General features: G+C 33.6%; 1 protein-coding gene across 4 annotated transcripts in view; it reads left to right on the top strand.

Annotated features, from left to right (window-relative positions):
- The first annotated feature begins 1,255 nt into the window (after nt 1-1,255).
- DYNC1I2 (dynein cytoplasmic 1 intermediate chain 2) overlaps nt 1,256-17,495 on the top strand; it is a 54,984-nt gene continuing 38,744 nt past the window's right edge. Inside the window, exons 1-4 of one of the 4 annotated variants that reach the window (XM_045868631.3) lie at nt 1,256-1,532; nt 3,238-3,354; nt 5,627-5,744; nt 14,174-14,264. In XM_045868631.3, the coding sequence (XP_045724587.1) occupies nt 3,247-3,354; nt 5,627-5,744; nt 14,174-14,264 (317 nt within the window). In that variant the 5' untranslated portion in view covers nt 1,256-1,532; nt 3,238-3,246. Of the gene's footprint in view, nt 1,533-1,561; nt 1,781-3,237; nt 3,355-5,626; nt 5,745-14,173; nt 14,265-17,495 lie in introns of those variants that run through there. The other 3 variants (XM_045868633.3, XM_045868630.3, XM_064586677.1) reach the window with 3 other exon arrangements.

The raw sequence follows: 17,495 nt of genomic DNA on the forward strand, positions 1-17,495 counted from the left end.
AAGAAAGAAAACAAAAAGGAGTACTGTGTATGCTGATTAACATAATAAAAACAAGGAGTACAGTTATGGGGCTCTTTGAAATTTTAGGTTATGGGGAAAAGTCTTGAAATTGAAAGAATTTTCTTTCTCAAATTTATTTCTGAGTTATTTATCGTGTATATAGGCAGGGTAAGATAAGGAAGAGACTAGGCACAGGCCTAAGGACTTAGAATTTGAATCCTAAAGGTTAATCCTAGATTTGTGCAATGTCGCTCTAGACTATAAGAAAGACATTGCTTTGGTGTTAGCTTTAATTATTTCCAAATAATGCTTTATTTAAATAAGAAAATTTTAAATGTGTATTGACCCATAAATTTCTGGTAAATTCATATTCCAATAACTTTTCCTTTTTTATATGTTAAAACACCTAACAACTGTGGAAATCATTCTTGCTTGGTCTCAATAGTATAAAATGATTGATTTCAATAGTGTAAAATTCTCTTTTCAAAAATTCTTGAGAGAAAATCAAAATGCTACCTACCACACTGCAACAAAGTACTGGAGAATTATTTGCAATGCTGAAAAACATTTATTTATCAATTTATTTATTCCAATAGTAATCATTTTATTTATAGTCTCAGATGAATATTCCATGTTTACATGATGAAACTAAGGAGAAAATAGGGTAATTAGAAGTTTTTATTGCTGGGGTGCCTGGGTGGCTCAGTTGGTTGGACCACCTGACTCTAGACTTTAGCTCAAATCTTGATCTCACGGTGCTGAGTTCAGGTCCAGCTTTGGGCTCCACGCCTACTTAAAAAAAGTTTTTATTGCTAATTTTCATAACTGTAACACTCCAGCTAAGCAAGTTTACAACTGCACGAGATTACTAGTAAAAATTGAGTAAAGACTTCCAAATCTTTTTCTAATTAAAGACAAATGGTCACATTTCTGACAGAATGGGTTACACTACATTTTCAAAATTTAGTTTTGTATTTTAGCTATTGCCTAAGATGCCACATGAAACCTCTATAAGGCATTTTTTCCCTAAAACTGGTGTATATATCTAAAAAAATGTTCTTCACGTGCAGTGTAATACGTAAGTTCACCACTGGAAAATAAGCCTTCTTAAAATCCGGCCAATGTTGAGTCAAAGATCTTAATATATAACACATACAACATTGTGAGCAGGGACCAACGGACCAGAATACGTTAAAGGGAAGTGCTGGAAGCTTCTCTTTGGAATACTGAAGATAGAGGGCCTTGAAGTGGGAAACCGCAAGCCTAGAAATCACTACACGTCCCAGCATACTTTGCGACTACCATTGACCATAACTCCCAGAATGCATTGCTCGAGGCACGCAGGTTTCCCTTGTAGCTGGGGACTGTAGTTCTCTCTGGTCGTGTCACTCTGTAAGACGAGGGTGGTGTGGTTGCTTACCTAGCCGGAGAACATCAGGCGTATTCTTCCAGTTTTTGGCAAAGTGGAAGCACTTCGGGCCCCTAGGCTGACTGGGTTCTTTGTCTTATCTTTCGGTTTCTACTTTACACAGGTAAGTTACGGAGGGGCGGCAATTCACGCAGCGGGGCCCCACCCCTTCTTTCCGGGAGCGACCTCGTTCTGGTGAAGCTATTTGTCCCTAAGCTCTCGCCGTAGTAGCCGCCGCCCAACCCTCTTTGTGTGCTTCGCGAAGCCGCGGAGCTAGTGGCGGCGACTCTTGGGAGTTGGGAGTGAAGGAGAGGGACGTTACCCGGACGTTGCAAGCGGGCGGACTCTTTTTCCCATCACGCCAGCTGACAGGTGGGTTGACTGTGCTTCCCTCAAGGCTTTTGTGCCTGCTGTGCCTCACGTCCCGGCTCAAAGGGCGGTTTGGCAGTTTCTGCTGACAGCGCTGCCCGGCCCGGCTCCTGAAGGGGAGAGGCGGGGAGAGCCGGGTGCGGTGACTCAGGAAAGCCGGGGGAGACGAGACCACTCGCTCCCCTTCTTGACCCACCGGAGGATGGCCCGCGGAGCCTCGAGGCTTGCTCGGCGCCCTGTGGCCCCCCTCTCCCAGACGCCCTATGCTGGACCGCGCCCTCTTAGTGGTGACCTCAGAGGAAAATGCCTCTTTTTCGCCTTGCTCCATTTTATAAATGAAAGTCATTCCTACATGGCGTTGACAGCGTCTTCCCTCCCCGTGTATGTTGGAAAGTACCCGAACGTGGAGGCTGTAGCATAAAATGACAGAGGCTTTCTCTTCCTTGTAGTTTTGAGAAAGTGAACTTGTCAGTCACGGAGCTTCCGGCCTGGGAGGATGAGCCGGTCAGACTTTGCTGTTGGGCTTTGACTAAAAGTATACTTACTTTAAATATATTTGATAGTTAATGATGGTAAATTTTGTGTTTTACTTGTCCTGAATATTATTACTATTACACATCATTTACGGGAATTTTGTCTGACGGCATATTTTTTTAATTTCTAGGGATGAATGCAAAGCTCTGGTAATAGATTTGATCTGTGTCATATAGCCTAAGAGCTCTTTAATGCCAACCCATGTCCTCTGTTTTAAGAGTCAGAGACATTGTGTTAAATCTGGGCATGTGAACATTAAAGAGCTTACTGTGTGCCAGCTACTTTGTTCAACTCTGAATATTTATATACATTTCTTTATAATGTTATTCAAGTCTTAGTAATATATTATGCTTCCATATTTAAAAAGTAGAGTTTATATGTTGTCTTTTTTTTTTTTTAAGATTTTATTTATTTATTTGACAGAGAGAGACACAGCGAGAGAGGGAACACAAGCAGGGGGAGTGGGAGAGGGAGAAGCAGGCTCCTCGCAGAGCAGGGAGCCCGATGTGGGGCTTGATCCCAGAATCCTGGGATCATGACCTGAGCCGAAGGCAGACGCTTAACGACTGAGCCACCCAGGCGCTCCCAAAATCATTTTTTTTTTTTAAGATTTTATTTATTTATTTGACAGAGACAGACACAGCGAAAGAGGGAACACAAGCAGGGGGAGTGGGAGAGGGAGAAGCAGGCTTCCCGCGGAGCAGGGAGCCCGATGCGGGGCTCGATCCCAGGACCCTGGGATCATGACCTGAGCTGAAGGCAGTCGCTCAACCGACTGAGCCACTCAAGCGCCCTATATGTTGTCTTTCGATAGCAGTGAACTACAGGCTTCTTGAGATAATTCTCTTCTTGAAGACTAATTTTTTTAAAAGAGCGCTACTTTTACCAACCTAATGATGATTGTAAATGATTGTATGTTTTTTAAGGTCACAAACATGTCGGACAAAAGTGAATTAAAGGCAGAGTTGGAACGAAAGAAGCAGCGGTTGGCCCAAATTAGAGAGGAAAAGAAGAGAAAAGAAGAAGAAAGGAAGAAAAAGGAAGTATGTTTTATTTTTTTAAGTAAACCATGTAAAATAATTGGGTTTAATATCAAATACTTATACCTTTATGTAATACTTTCAGAATAGTTAAAAATCCAGCAGTTGTGACTGCAAATATAGCACTGTAGGTGAATTTTACTTTAAAGAAACCAGGTATGTGAAAATGACAAAATTGATAAATTAAAATATTTTTGTTACTGAATAAAAATATTTCATATAGATGATGCATTTTGAGGATTTGGTTTATAAAAGTTCAATTTACATATTTCTCCTCTAGGCATATGTTTATTATGTAAAGTAAGGGACATCTGCCTTGTAATAGCTCATAAAACGGCATATATATCATAACTTAGTTTGGAATTTGAATTTACTTATCTGAATGTTTTGCTAGCCTACACTGCTAACAGTTTGTCAGAGTAAATAATAGAAAAGAGAAATATATAATAGATTATTTAAGTGATTAGAGAATTTATCTCTTTCATCATGAAATATTTTCCTTGAAATATTTTTGCCAAGCAGTAGGTTTGATATTACCTTAAAGATAGACCAGATAGGTATGTCTTCTGATTTTTCACACCACCATTTCATCATGTATGGCAAATATACATTGACCCTGAGCTGGAGATATTTTACTTGTTCCTGTATTGATATGTACATTTTTCCCAACTATTTGGACAGATATGTATACTTTTACCACAGATATGTTTTAAATGGTCAGTGTAAGATAATGTTTCCTAAGTGTTACATTAGTACCGAGGTTTCTGTTTGCTAGAGACTTCTAGAAATCTCTTAAGGGAAAAGAAAAATCAGAAAAAATTGAATCACAGACCTGTACCCCTGAAACAAATAATACATTATATGTTAATTTAAAAAAAAAGAAAAATTGAAAGTACAATTTTTGTATAGCATTGCTATGATGCTGTAAAGGCCTTTGAAGAATTTTCTAATTTATTCTGAACCTTTCTGTGATACATTATTGTAAGACCGTTGGAGGTTTAAGTTAGCTGTTTGATTAAAAGTTAACTGATAGAAACATGAGTCTGATAGGCAGAGCCATTCCAAAGTAGTATCTATAGCCTTAAACCCTTCAGTACTGAGAGCATATTTGATTTTTGTTTTCTAAGGATGGCCGTAAGTGGCGTAAATAGCCTAGGGATATCTACTACATGATTTACAGCTAATTTAAAAGTTATAAAACATTGCAAGAGATAATTTAATAGTACTAAACAATGAGTCTACTAATACATTGCTATATAATACAGGTAAAGTGTCAACTTGATAATATAGCCTGTTTGGCTATTTTGATGAAGTTCACGGATGACTTTTTTTTAAATGGTATCATAGAATATTATGATTGACAAAATTCACTACAGATAATTGTGTGAGTAATAGTTGTCTAGGCAAAACAGGGCATCTGAGCCTTTTTTTTTTTTTTTTTTTTTATTCTTATGTTAATCCCCATACATTACAACATTAGTTTTAAATGAAGTGTTCCATGTGAGCCTATTTTGTATATATAAAACTTTTTCTTTGAAGGCTTAAATTTCATTTGAGATGTTTTGGATGATCTGAGGTTATTGAGGCTTATCTGGTTTACCTGGGAGATTTTGCTAAAACTATAGGTGACTGAAATAAAAGCTGGCAATAATTTTGATAACAAATGTTTTGTGTTGTGCGAAAGTGAATTTTAACTGTACCAAATTCAACCATGTTTTTATTATCATAAAAGTAAGACCTATAATTTAAAAACAAAAATAAAAACCTTTCTTCAGATGAATTTTTGACAAACATCCTCTACATAAAACTGCAAAATACAATGAAGACTTCATACAGAAGTTTGAGGTATTCATACTTGATTTTCAACAAATCACATTGTCCATTTACTTAAAATTTGTTACCTGTTAAATAATTTTTTTATAGTGTTGTGATACTTGTATCTAAGCTTTTGTGCCACTGGGGGAGGTTTCCACAATTCCTAACTGTGGATAGCAATTTCATACTGTAGATAAATAGAAGTTGACTATACTTTTTGAATTTATCTATTAGGTAAAAACTTTTGTGGGAACTCCTTGATTACATATCATTTGGCGATTACTTACTAGAACTCTATTGAGAATGGTTTTCACTTAATGAGTATAATGTGTGTTCAAATCTAAGTCACCACCCCCCCCAGAGTAAACAGTGTTAGCACACATTATTTAAAATACACTTTTTTGGCAAGCAGAAATGTTTCATATCCTATGTAAATTTAAATTTTTAACTTTAAAAATAGACTGATCAGAAGAAGGAAGCAGTTGCGCCTGTGCAAGAAGAATCAGATCTTGAAAAAAAAAGAAGAGAAGCTGAAGCATTGCTTCAAAGCATGGGGCTAACTCCAGATTCCCCCATTGGTAAGGATAAGAATATATCCATTTATAAGAGCCAAGAATAGATGCTATTCAGCTCAGACATATCTGAGATGAATGTGTTGACTTTAATATATTCTGCATATTTTTCTTATTTGTGTCTCTTAAAAATGATTAATCTTATACTTAAAATTATCTTTTTTCACATGTGCCAATACATGGTTATTTTGTTTGTTTAAGAGAGCTGCAAGATTATGTGTACTTATTAACATACACTGAACAACCAATTGACTTTTCTTGTTAAATCGGTAATTTTATTTCAACATTTGTTGAACAAGTTTTCTGTGCCATACTGTATTTAGCTAAAGATGACTGATTCCTGATCTTAACTCTATATTTTTTTCTGTAGGTTAAAGAGAGGTATAATGAATCAAAGTTCTAGAAGTATATTAGTTTCAAAGGTATAGGAGTGGAAGGAAAAAATAGCCTTCTGCTCTCACTGCTAATAACGGAAATAATATTGGTAGCCTATTTTGACAGCAATTTGACTTGTTCTTTTTTGGTCCATTCATTTTGATAACAGTACTAAACCAAAAAGCTGAAATAGTAGAGGTACTGAAGACAGTCTAGTTACATGTCAGAAAGCATTAAACACTTGCTTAAAATAATTCTGACCTGGATGTTGTTACATAGTATTTTAATTTGACATGGCCTTTGTCATTTAGGCTAATTCCATCTGGTTCAGGGGACAAATACCAGAAGTAGAAACTGCTGTTTGCCTGTTGTGAACTACAACATGACTATTTCTAGAGCTGATATTTCTAAAAGGTTTCAAGATGAAAAAGCTGGTTACTCTCATGGTCTGCTTCATTGTTATTTCTTTCACCTCATTTGCCTTTTCCCTAATGGTAGAATTTGAAGACTGAAATATATTTGTATGTCTTTATTTAATAAGTTTACATTCATATTACAATTTTAAAAGTAAATGCATCAGAACAGTATTGTTAATAAAATAGTAACTAAACTAAGTTGCTTATTAGTTGTATAGTCTTTGATCAGTTTTTCTGTCATTGGCTTTGTTTTCCTCCAATAGGAATTTTTTTTCCTTTTCTATTTTTAGGATTTCAGTTTCACTGAATTCACATGTTCATATTTCTGAGTCCATGGCCCTCCTCCATTATCGAGTCTTGAAAGACTGTTCTTCAGGGGGGGTGGGTGTGAGTGTGTATGTTTCTCCCTCATTCCCCATCTCCAGTTCCATTCCACTTCCCAGTCTTGCATTAAGCCCCGTTCTTGCATTTTTAACATATGTCCTTTTGATCTGTCCTACATGTGTTTACGTATTTCAAGGTTTCATATATATATGTGCATATACGTTTTATACACATAAAAGACATTGTGTTATATGTATCATTCTGTTTGTATCTTTTTGTCAAGCAGCATTTGAGACCTGCCCATGTTGCTGAATACAGATCTAGTTACTTATTTTTGACTGATGCATAATATTCCATTATATACCATATTTTACTTATCTGTTCCCCAAATGATAGGCATTTAGATTGCTTCCATCTCTTTGCTATCACAATCATCACTGCAAAGAATATATACTTTCCCTTTGAGAACTGTGGAAGAGTTTCTCTGGGGTGTATGCCTAAGAATTGACTTGCTGTGTTATTGTGTATAAGCTTACTTACATTTATTAGATTCTATGTACCGCTCTCAAGAATGACTACAAGTCTACCCTCTCAATGCCAGTGGTGAGAAAGTAACTATTTTACCATATCCACATCATCACCTAATTTTCTCCAACTTTCCAATTTTTGCCAACTTGATGGGTATAAAGTGGTATACCAAAATGTTTTAATATAAATTTATCTGTTTACAGTGAGGTTGACCATTTCTCAAATATCTATTATTTTCTCTTCTATGAATTGCATATTCATATCTGTAGCCCATTTACAGTTAGAGTTTTTTATCTTGCTGTAGGATTCCTTGTATATTTTAGAGGAGGACTTCTTTGTTTTAGTTTTTTAAAAAAAAAAAACCTTCTCCCGGTCTATTACCTGTTATATAGTATCTTTCACTGAACCTAATTCTTCATTTTAATATGTTCAAATCCTTCATTTTGATAATAGTCAGGCCTGCCAATTATAACCCTTTTTTGTGCTTTTTGGTCTTTTTTTTTTTTTCTTTTAAGAAATCCTTTCTTTGAAGACACAATATTATATTTTCCTACATTTTTTCTGTTAGGCTTTATAGTTTCAGCCTTCACCTTTAGACGTTTGGGTTATATTTTTGAATGTAGCATAAGGTAGGGATCCAGTCTAGTTTTTCTCCATATAGTTAGCTAATTTTCTTAGTACTGTTTATTAAATAGTCCATCCTTTCCCTCACTGATACTGATGCCAACTTTGTCATAGAGTTTCCATATATTCATGACATTTCTGGGCTCTGTATTTTCACTGTTATCTAATTTGTTTGATTCTATATTATTAAACCACAGTTTCAATTACTATGACTTTGTATTCTATGTAATTTTCTTGTACGGTCCACATTCATTGGCCATAATGGTTATACTTTTAAAATAAATTGGACAGCTTTCCCTTTTGATATTTTGTAGAACAGCTTGTAAAGAGTAGATGTTACCTGTTTCTTTAAAACTTGGTAGAATTCAACTGTAAAACTGCCTGGGATTACAACTTTTTTTTTCCAGGGGATAGTTGAGAACGGAGGTTATTCACCATTTCAAGTCTCTTTTTAAGGTTATAGTCTATTCAAGTTTTCTATTTATTTTTGTATTGGTTTGATTTTTTTAAAACAATAATAAATATTTATTATCTCTCATAGTTTCTGCCTATCAGGAATTTGGTAGTGGCTTAGCTGAGTGGTTGTGGCTCAGGGTGTCTCATGGCATTGAAGTGAAGATGTCTGAAGGCTTGCCTGCTGCTAGGATTTGCTTTCAAGGTGCCTCACTCACATAGCTGGCAAGTTGGTGTTGGTTGTTGTTGGTGGAAGGCCTGAGTTCCTATCCACATGGGCCACTCCACAGAACTGCTGGAGTATCCTTGCAGAATGTCAGGTTCTTCAGAGTGAGCAATCCAAAGATAAAGACAGCTGGGAAAAAGCTACTATTTTTATGACTTACTCTTGGGAGTCATCAGTTCCACTACATTCTTCTGTTGATTGGAATTCACAAAGAATTTGGACATTCTTTAAAACTGCCAAAATATTTGCAACAAATTCATAGGTCTCTTCATATTTTGAGATGATCATATGCTTTTTTTTCTTTTAATGTATTAATTTGATGATTTATAATGATAGCTTTTCTAATGTAAAAGCATCTTACATTCTGGAATAAACAATTTAGTTATGAGATGATTTTTTTCTTATGCATTGCTGAATTCATTTGCAAGTATTTTGTTTAGGAGTTCTTCATCTATACTCATAAGAGAATCATGCCTATAATTTTTTTCCTTTTATTATATCTTGTCTGGCAATTATAATAGATATAGTGGTTATAGTAGCCATATTAAAGGGGTTGTGTGGTTTTCACCTTCTTCTATTCCCTGACAGATTCCTAAAGATCTTTCCAGTATTTTTTTTTTAAATTAGGCTTGAAGAATACAGGATACAGATGAAGGCAGTGTCTACCAAACTTTCTTGACAGTAACCCAAAATAAAAAATACATTTTATATCATGACCCAGGATGGATACTTGTTTTTCTTTTCACTACAGAATGTTTTTAGTAAATATTTTTAAATTATAGAAGTGTAAAAATACTGCTAGAATATTCAAGAGGATTTATTAAAAACATCAATCTCTTCTTTTCCTAAAACAGACTTTTTTCTTTTTTTTGATTCTGAAAAGAATATTTTTTAAAAAAGATATAGCTAATAAAATCTCTTTTAGCTTCTCATCATTGGTAGATTCTTATATATTTGGTAATTGCTTTTTGTCAGAGATCCTTGAGAGCAGAGAAAAGCACATTTTTATCCCTGGTGTCCAGCACAGACTAGACACTTAAATGTTTGTTCAATTATTATTAGGTCGTATATCTTTCTACCTTGTAAGGCCAAATAAAAGCGATCTGCTTTAAAGCAAAACCAAAATCTGGTTGTTTAAATTTCAGAAAAAAACATAGTGGAAATTGAAATTTGAACATTTGAACATTTCATAAAAGAAGCATGGCTTTTTTTTTTTTTAAACTAAGTGGCCAGTCTTAAGAAAGTTAAATTTAGGTACAACTTTCAAGACATGTTATATCCAATGTGGAGTTCTTAAGCATTGATGATTGAAAAAAATAAAGTGAATCTCTTTTGTATGTATAACTACTGTTTTAAACATCTTGTAAAGAGATGAAAACAGACACTGTCAAGTACTCTGTAGCCTGAGTCTGTATCAGTAGGGCACAGAACATTGATTAGTATGACAGTTTATTATCTGGATTTTCTCTTACTAGGAAAAAACAAAAGAACTTTGCTAGTCAAAAATGAGTATTGCTTCATTTATTTCCCTCACACTCCTTGTAACTTTTGAATACCTTAAATCTCATTTTTTCCCAGTTTTATTGAGAAATAATTGACATATATCACTATATAAGTTTAAGGTATGTTGTTTTTATTTACGTATATTGTAAAATAAATACAATAGGTTTAGTTAACATTCATCATCTTACAGTATACTAAGCAGGAAAAAAAATTTCTTCTTCTGATGACAACTTTTAACAATTTTCGTATGTATCATATAACAGTGTTAACTATAGTCTTCATGTATGTTATATACCTAGTACTTATTTATCTTATAACTGGTAAATCTGATTTTTAGATGGAATGAATGCTTCCCATGCACCAAGTCATTTCTTCAAGTTTAGCCTAATTTTAACAAATTGTTCATTATAGTATTTTAATACCACAGAATTTTATTTTTATTTATTAATTTCTTTTAAAAAATTTATCTGATGCTCTGAATTACATTGAAGAGAATAAAGGAAACGAAACATTTAGAGATTAGTGGAGGATATTTAAACTTCATTATCAGGAGAAAGAGGCCATCGAAGGGGAGAAATTAATATTTAAGAGAGTTAAGGTTTAAAGCAGTACCTTTCAGGACAAAAAGAGGAAGTTATGAAAAAGTTATTTAAATGTTGTTATTCCAGGCTAAGAGTATCCCCAAGGGGGCATTATTGTAGTGTGGGCTATGTTTGAGTATTAAGTATCCTAGATTAGCTAGAGGAGGCTTTACAACTTTGGGTTAGCTCAGAAGCTCACTCCTTCCATTTTACTGTCTCTACCAGCTTCTGCTCCCTACATTCACCTTCCTTGGCTGTTGACCTTTTCTAGGTTCTTCTTCCTGGCAAAAGCCCCTTCTTGCCAGAGGCTTTCTTCTTACTTGAAAAATAATTGGACTGTGCATCATCCTTCATCTCTAAGACGTTTGTGTAGTTCTGAGTGGTCAACTCAAACTTAATTTTAATCATAAATCTAGGTGGATTCCTAGGTGCTTTCTGGTTTAAAAATATTCTAGGTGTTCCTTTGCAGACCAAAAGGCAGCAATGTTGATTTTATATCCTTGGAAGGCCAAGATCTAAGCTGGCAGGAAAGGCCTTCTTGATTGGGTTTTTGTTCTAGATAATTAAAGAGTCACAGTCTTTCAATATTACTTACGTGATCAGTGAATGCCATGGTGTAGATTTTTCAATTTACTCCATGTTTCTCGTCTCATTCTCAAAGAAGGAAATAAGTATCTTTGCTCTAAACTTCTAATAAGTTTAAATTCATTCAAATATTCACATGTGTTAACGTTAAATCTTTTATTTTGTGCCTTTCCTTGTTTTAGGCTATTTTATAGATATAAATATATATAAAATGATACATATTTTTATATATATGTAACTGGAATAAAAGTAATGTGATTGAGTCACTGTTCTTATTAAGCTGATTATATCTGAAGATACTTGGCAAAAGCTAATTAGTAGTGGCTTTTGTTATTTTCAAAGCTGTTTGGACTCTAAAATCATCTTTACAAATGAATTCTAAAATTGAGTCTTTTTGAGATTTGGGGGACTATGAGTTCAGAGGTTTTTTTAACCTCCCTGAATGCATGCTGTTTGTTCTTGGACTTGTTTGTTGAATCTGGGAGTATGGTGGCATTGCCTTATTGTGCAATTATGGTAATCTTTGATTTTTCTAGACTAATTAGGTTGAAATATGGTAGTGACCAAACAATACTACCATTCCCTTTTTTTCTGTTAATATTACTCCTTTTTCAATAATGGTAATTTTCTTTTTCTAGGTTTGTCTCTTCTGTAGTATACATTATTTATGATTGCAAGATGAAGTGGGTTAGCCAGATAATAACTTTGAGTCTTTAATGAGTCCTTTCTCTAAACTGGCTTGAAAACTATCTTTTGTGAGAAATGATACAGTTCTGGGATGGAGATTTTTACTGAATTACAAATGTGATGCCATGGTGATTAACCTTGCTTCTGGCTGACAAACTATGATAATTTGGTAGCATCACCCCTGTAATTTATTTTTTATCTTGGGAACTTTTATTTCTGACACTTTTATTGGCTAGGTTAGTGTATTTATGTACATATAATTGCTGTTTAATCTGTTTCCATAAAGAATTTGAGGTAACATTTTTTTATAAAGTAGTTTTAACCAAGTAAGATACTATTTATTCTTGCATCAGTTGGGACTTAGTCTAGAGAAAGCCTCACATTGAGAAACAGACAAAAAGATGAGGAATATAGCCTAAAGGAAGTTAGGGGACATTAATGTTCTTTTATTTTAGATACAAATCATAATTAGCTACTTTGAGTTGTACACGCAGCACCTAGCACAGTGCCATCCACCTGTGAACTATGTGAAGGTGATCTGGTTTTATCATTGTTTCTGAGAGATGTAGTCACAAAATTAGAACATTCAATTAAGTTTTTATAGTCCTTTAGAACTTAAGCAAGAATTACTCACTGTATCTCAGGAAACATTCTAGTTATGATTTTTTTTCTTCTAATCTTACTATTGGTTACCAATAGAATTTGCCATTGGAAAAATAAGGATCATTAGTTTTGTACCTATGTTTAAGATGTAATTCATCATGGGGCACCTGGCTAGCTCAGTCAGTACAGCATGTGACTCGGGGTTGTGAGTTCACGCCTCACGTTGAGTGTAGAGTTTACATTACCAAGAAAAAAGAAAAGGCAAAAGATGTAACTCATCATACTATACTTGTACATTTTGTTAGATTAGCAAACCTACCTTTTTTATTGTATCATGTATAAACATTTAAATATAATTTTAAGGGTTCAATGAATGTGACTGTCCCCAAACCATAGATTTTTAATTAAATACATAGTTCTTTAGATTAGTTCATTTATAATTAGGAACTTACCTTCTTTTCAGTAGACTATTAAAAGAAGGGCGTGCAGCTCAACATAAAATGTGTTAGTTACTTAATATTATATACTGAAAAATTATTTTACAAAGATACTTGGGATTGGGGACATTTATGGTAAAATTTAACCAGAAGATGGCAGTGATGATCCTCCTATACTCCTGCAATGGTAATCAAAATGTTTTACAAATGTAATAGCATGAAATGTGCACGTTCAACTGTTGATATATAATGTTAAGAGTGATGATTTAGGGGAAAGCATTTGCTGTTTGTTTTATATACTATGAAAAATGTGTATTTTTCTATAAGAAGGGATTAAGAATATTTTGGGTGTCTGTATCTTTGTCTGTACACTTCAGTTTTTTCTGAATACTGGGGTAAGGAAGTTATCATAAGTCTTGCCTTGTTTAAGTTGCATGCATCATTTTATGTTATGCATCATGTCTAGAAGGCATGCTGTTTTATGGCCTGTTTGCATTTTTCACCCAAATTGCTGGAAACTAATGGACATTTTAAAGGAGCCATTCCTTTAGCTGTGGTCATTTTCTCTAAATTGGCCGAGGGGAAAATGAAATCATTTAAGGCATTAATTTCTGAAATAAAAATTGTTAGACAAAAATTAACATTTTAAAATAAATCTCAGAAAACCAAGGGTAAATGACTTTTGAAGGATATTTCAGAGTTTTTATTTTTAACAAGTAATATTTATAATCTGGTGATCTTAAAAGTGAGAAGTTAGAAAGGTGGGGGGAAGGAATGCTCTCCTTTGAAAATAAGTACCCATATTTGGTGTTGGCTGGGATGAAGATGCATCTTTTCATAATCTTGCTTTTTTTTTAATATAAAACCCAAATGCATTTTGCCAGAGAAATTGCATGAGTCTTCAGCATGCATTGTTAACTTTGTCTTTCTCCTCTTCTTTCTACTATTCATTTTCATTCATGTATTTTTGTTTTTTGGTTTGCCATTTTTTCTTTTTTGTTAATTACTTCATGTTAAATTACTTTTGAAACGTCATAAGCTGAGCAACCTCTCCGTGTAGTAACAGCGGATACCTGTCTATTTCACTATTTAGTCCCTCCTCCTATGTCTCCATCCTCCAAATCTGTGAGCACACCAAGTGAAGCTGGAAGCCAAGACTCTGGAGATGGCGCAGTGGGATCTAGGTACAGTAAATTTCTTTTAAAAGTTTAATGATAGAATGTATTTAGTGCCTACATGCTGTTGATGCTTTAGAGGAACTCTAAATAGTTATGTTAAAATTAACATTTTAAAATCTAAGTGGCATAGAAATTATTTGTTTTAAATTGGGGGAATTTTTTTAATAGAATTATAACTGTCCCTCTTGATTAATTTAGACTCAATAGTTAACTGATTTCACACTAATTATTTTATATTAAAATAAAGAGATTAATTTTTTCTCTTTAAGCATACTTCACAGGTTATTGTGTAAATGTTCTGTATGTATAATATAATATAAACAATGTAAGTAGTGTGTAAATAGTGTATGATAGTATAAAATAGTATAAATATAGTATAAAATAGTTTATAAATAATGTAAAACCTCTGTTGTGCTTAATTGTCCATTCAGTAATTGAAAATCTAAACAATTCAGGTAAGCACTTCAATTGTGTTCTATTGAGTCACTAGTTCTAATTAAAATAGAAAATAAAATATCAAATAGAGATAACTGCTAAGGAAATAGGAATGTTTACTGTCTTGAGGGCATTATGCTAAATGAAATAAGTCAGAGAAAGACAAATACTGAATTATGTCACTTATGTGTGGAATGTAAAAAAAAATACCCCAAAACCCAAAGAAATCCAAGCTCATAGATACAGAGAACAGATTGGTGGTTGCCAGAGGTGGGGGATAGGGAATGGTCAAAATGGGTGAAGAGTTTCAAAAGGTACAAACTTCTAGTTGTAAAATAAGTAAGTCCTGGGGATGTAATATGTACAGCATGGCAACTACAGTTGATAATACTATATTGCATATTTGAAGATTGCTGAGAGAGTAGATCTTAAAAGTTCTTATCACAAGAAAAAAATACGTTTGTTAACTGTATATGCTGACACATGTTAACTAGAATTGTGGTGATCATTTCACAGTATATACAAATATCAAATCATTATTTTGTACACCTGAAAGTAATATAGTGTTATATGTTAATTATACCTCATTTAAAAAAAAATGTTTTCTGCCTAGTTTTCCCATACTCATGTCTTCCTTGTAAAACTATATTTCATATTTGTTTTAGGATCCTGTACACATGTTGGGATTTGCTCTCCAAAAGTTCAGTAAGATTTCAGCCTCTCTCCAAAGATTGTCTTGGGGAAAGTACTTTTACTTATTCCTCTTTGTCACACACACACACACACACAATAACAGCAAGTCTTTTAAAAACAGCATCATACTGTTTGACTCCTTGTGTCAGCTGAAATGAGATTAAACATAGTTAAAGTCTTTATTCAGAATCCTTATTTTGGGCAGGAAGTTAAATGTCTTCCTCAGAAAAATATCTTAACATCTTAGCATACCTCTTAATAAGAAATAAACTTGAGAAGTCTCATCTTCTTTGTGCCTAAGTTCCTCTGATTGAAGTTATAAATAAGTAATGAGTATCTAAAAGACAGGCAAGAAAAAAGCAAGGAAGGTATATAATAAACTCAATATTTTAATCAATTCCTGAATAATCAGGTTATCATTAACAATTAGAAGACAAAAAAGTCTCACCAGTTTGGATTTGAGATGTGTTTTCCAAAACTGTTTTATAAATAGAACCAAAATTGCAAATCTAAGCTGTACTGTCATTGGAAGTAAATAATAAAACCATCATTTAAGAAAAATCAAAACTTTTTTTTTAGAAATAATAGTACCTTATCAAATAGTATATATTCTAGATTAAAGGCTAAATTTATTTAGTCTGAACTCATTTTTAAGACTAAATTTATTTCATACTTCATGCTTTATTTTTGTACAAATATGTTAATATTCCTCTGCTAATAAGCAAGTGGTGTTTTCAAGAAAAGGCTTTTTTTCCCCTTCTACAGCTTTACTGTAGTACAAATAATTACCCAAACAAAGAATTATTATATTTATTAAATTTATTTGTATTATAAATTATTTTTATGTAGATATTGTGCTGTGTTCATTTTGAACTCTGTGTTCTTGATTTTGAGTAGTAGAAAGATTATTTTAAATGTTGCATCAGCAAGTTTGCTTTCAAAACTATGTAACATCTACTTGACTTTGTTCTTTTTTTTTTAAGATTATTTATTTGAGAGAGAGAAAGAGGGAGAGAGGGAGTGCAAGTGGGGGGGAAGGGTCAGAGGGAGAGTGCAGAGCCCTGTCATGAGGCTTGATCCCATGACACCTGAGATCATGACCTGAGCCAAAACCAATAGTTGGATGCCCAACCAACTCAGCCATCCAGGCACTCCCATCTACCTGGTTTTTGAAATTAATGTGAATTAGAACATGTCCTTCTGAGTTTCATTGGGAAGCCTAGAGTTTATTAGAGACCCATTGGAATATTGTGAATTGGTACAGGGAGTAAATACTGTTAAGAAAAATATTTATTTGTATGTAGAACACATATTCATCAAATTGCCAATTTAATGTTAAATACTATATAGATTACCACAGAAAATGAAATATTCATGTCCCTGTCTTAATGGAACTTATATTCTAGTGATTACATCATTAACTTAAAGATATTATTCACTGTACTGAAAAGTTCCAAGCTAACTTGTGTTTAAGTTTAAAGTATAAATTTTTAATGATAAGTTATAAAACAAGAAAACAGGTACTTAAATGATCTTCAGGGGTTTGTTCTTATTAGAGAATGAATGTAAAATTTAGTTTCTTCTAGTTTAACAGGAGAGCAAAAAATACTCCTCTTTTTGAATGAGATGACCTTGTATCTTTTCAATCTTACTACATACATTGTCTCCTTTGAGAGCAGACTTGGTTTTAATCATTAATTTTCAAGAAGGCTGCATATGTTCTTTTTTGTGTATATATGTATACAAACAAGAGTAAAAACTGAGTTCTACTACATCATCTCCAGATTGCATAGTAGAGAGATAATTAATCTTGTTGATTAATTGGTGCTATTGGCAGTGAAATAATAGCATTTCTAAATATATGGCTTTTGAAAAGTATACTAAGATCTGAGAATGAAACTGAATGAACTTGAATTGAGCAGGCATGTTTGTAATGAAAGAATGAAGAGAATATGAAGAAATATCACAGGAAAATACATGAAGATGTGTGGGATGTATGAACCTACACACTCAACTCTGTTAACTGGGCAAGACAGTCCAAGATTAGTACACTCAAGGAGTAAGAAAAGATATATTAGACATTACCAAATATGGTATCAAGACATATCT

This window comes from Mirounga angustirostris, unplaced genomic scaffold (genome assembly GCF_029215605.1).
Source record: "Mirounga angustirostris isolate CCGP_5_RB_7025 unplaced genomic scaffold, mMirAng1.0.hap1 SCAF_3, whole genome shotgun sequence".
NCBI classification, from domain to species: Eukaryota; Metazoa; Chordata; class Mammalia; order Carnivora; family Phocidae; genus Mirounga; species Mirounga angustirostris.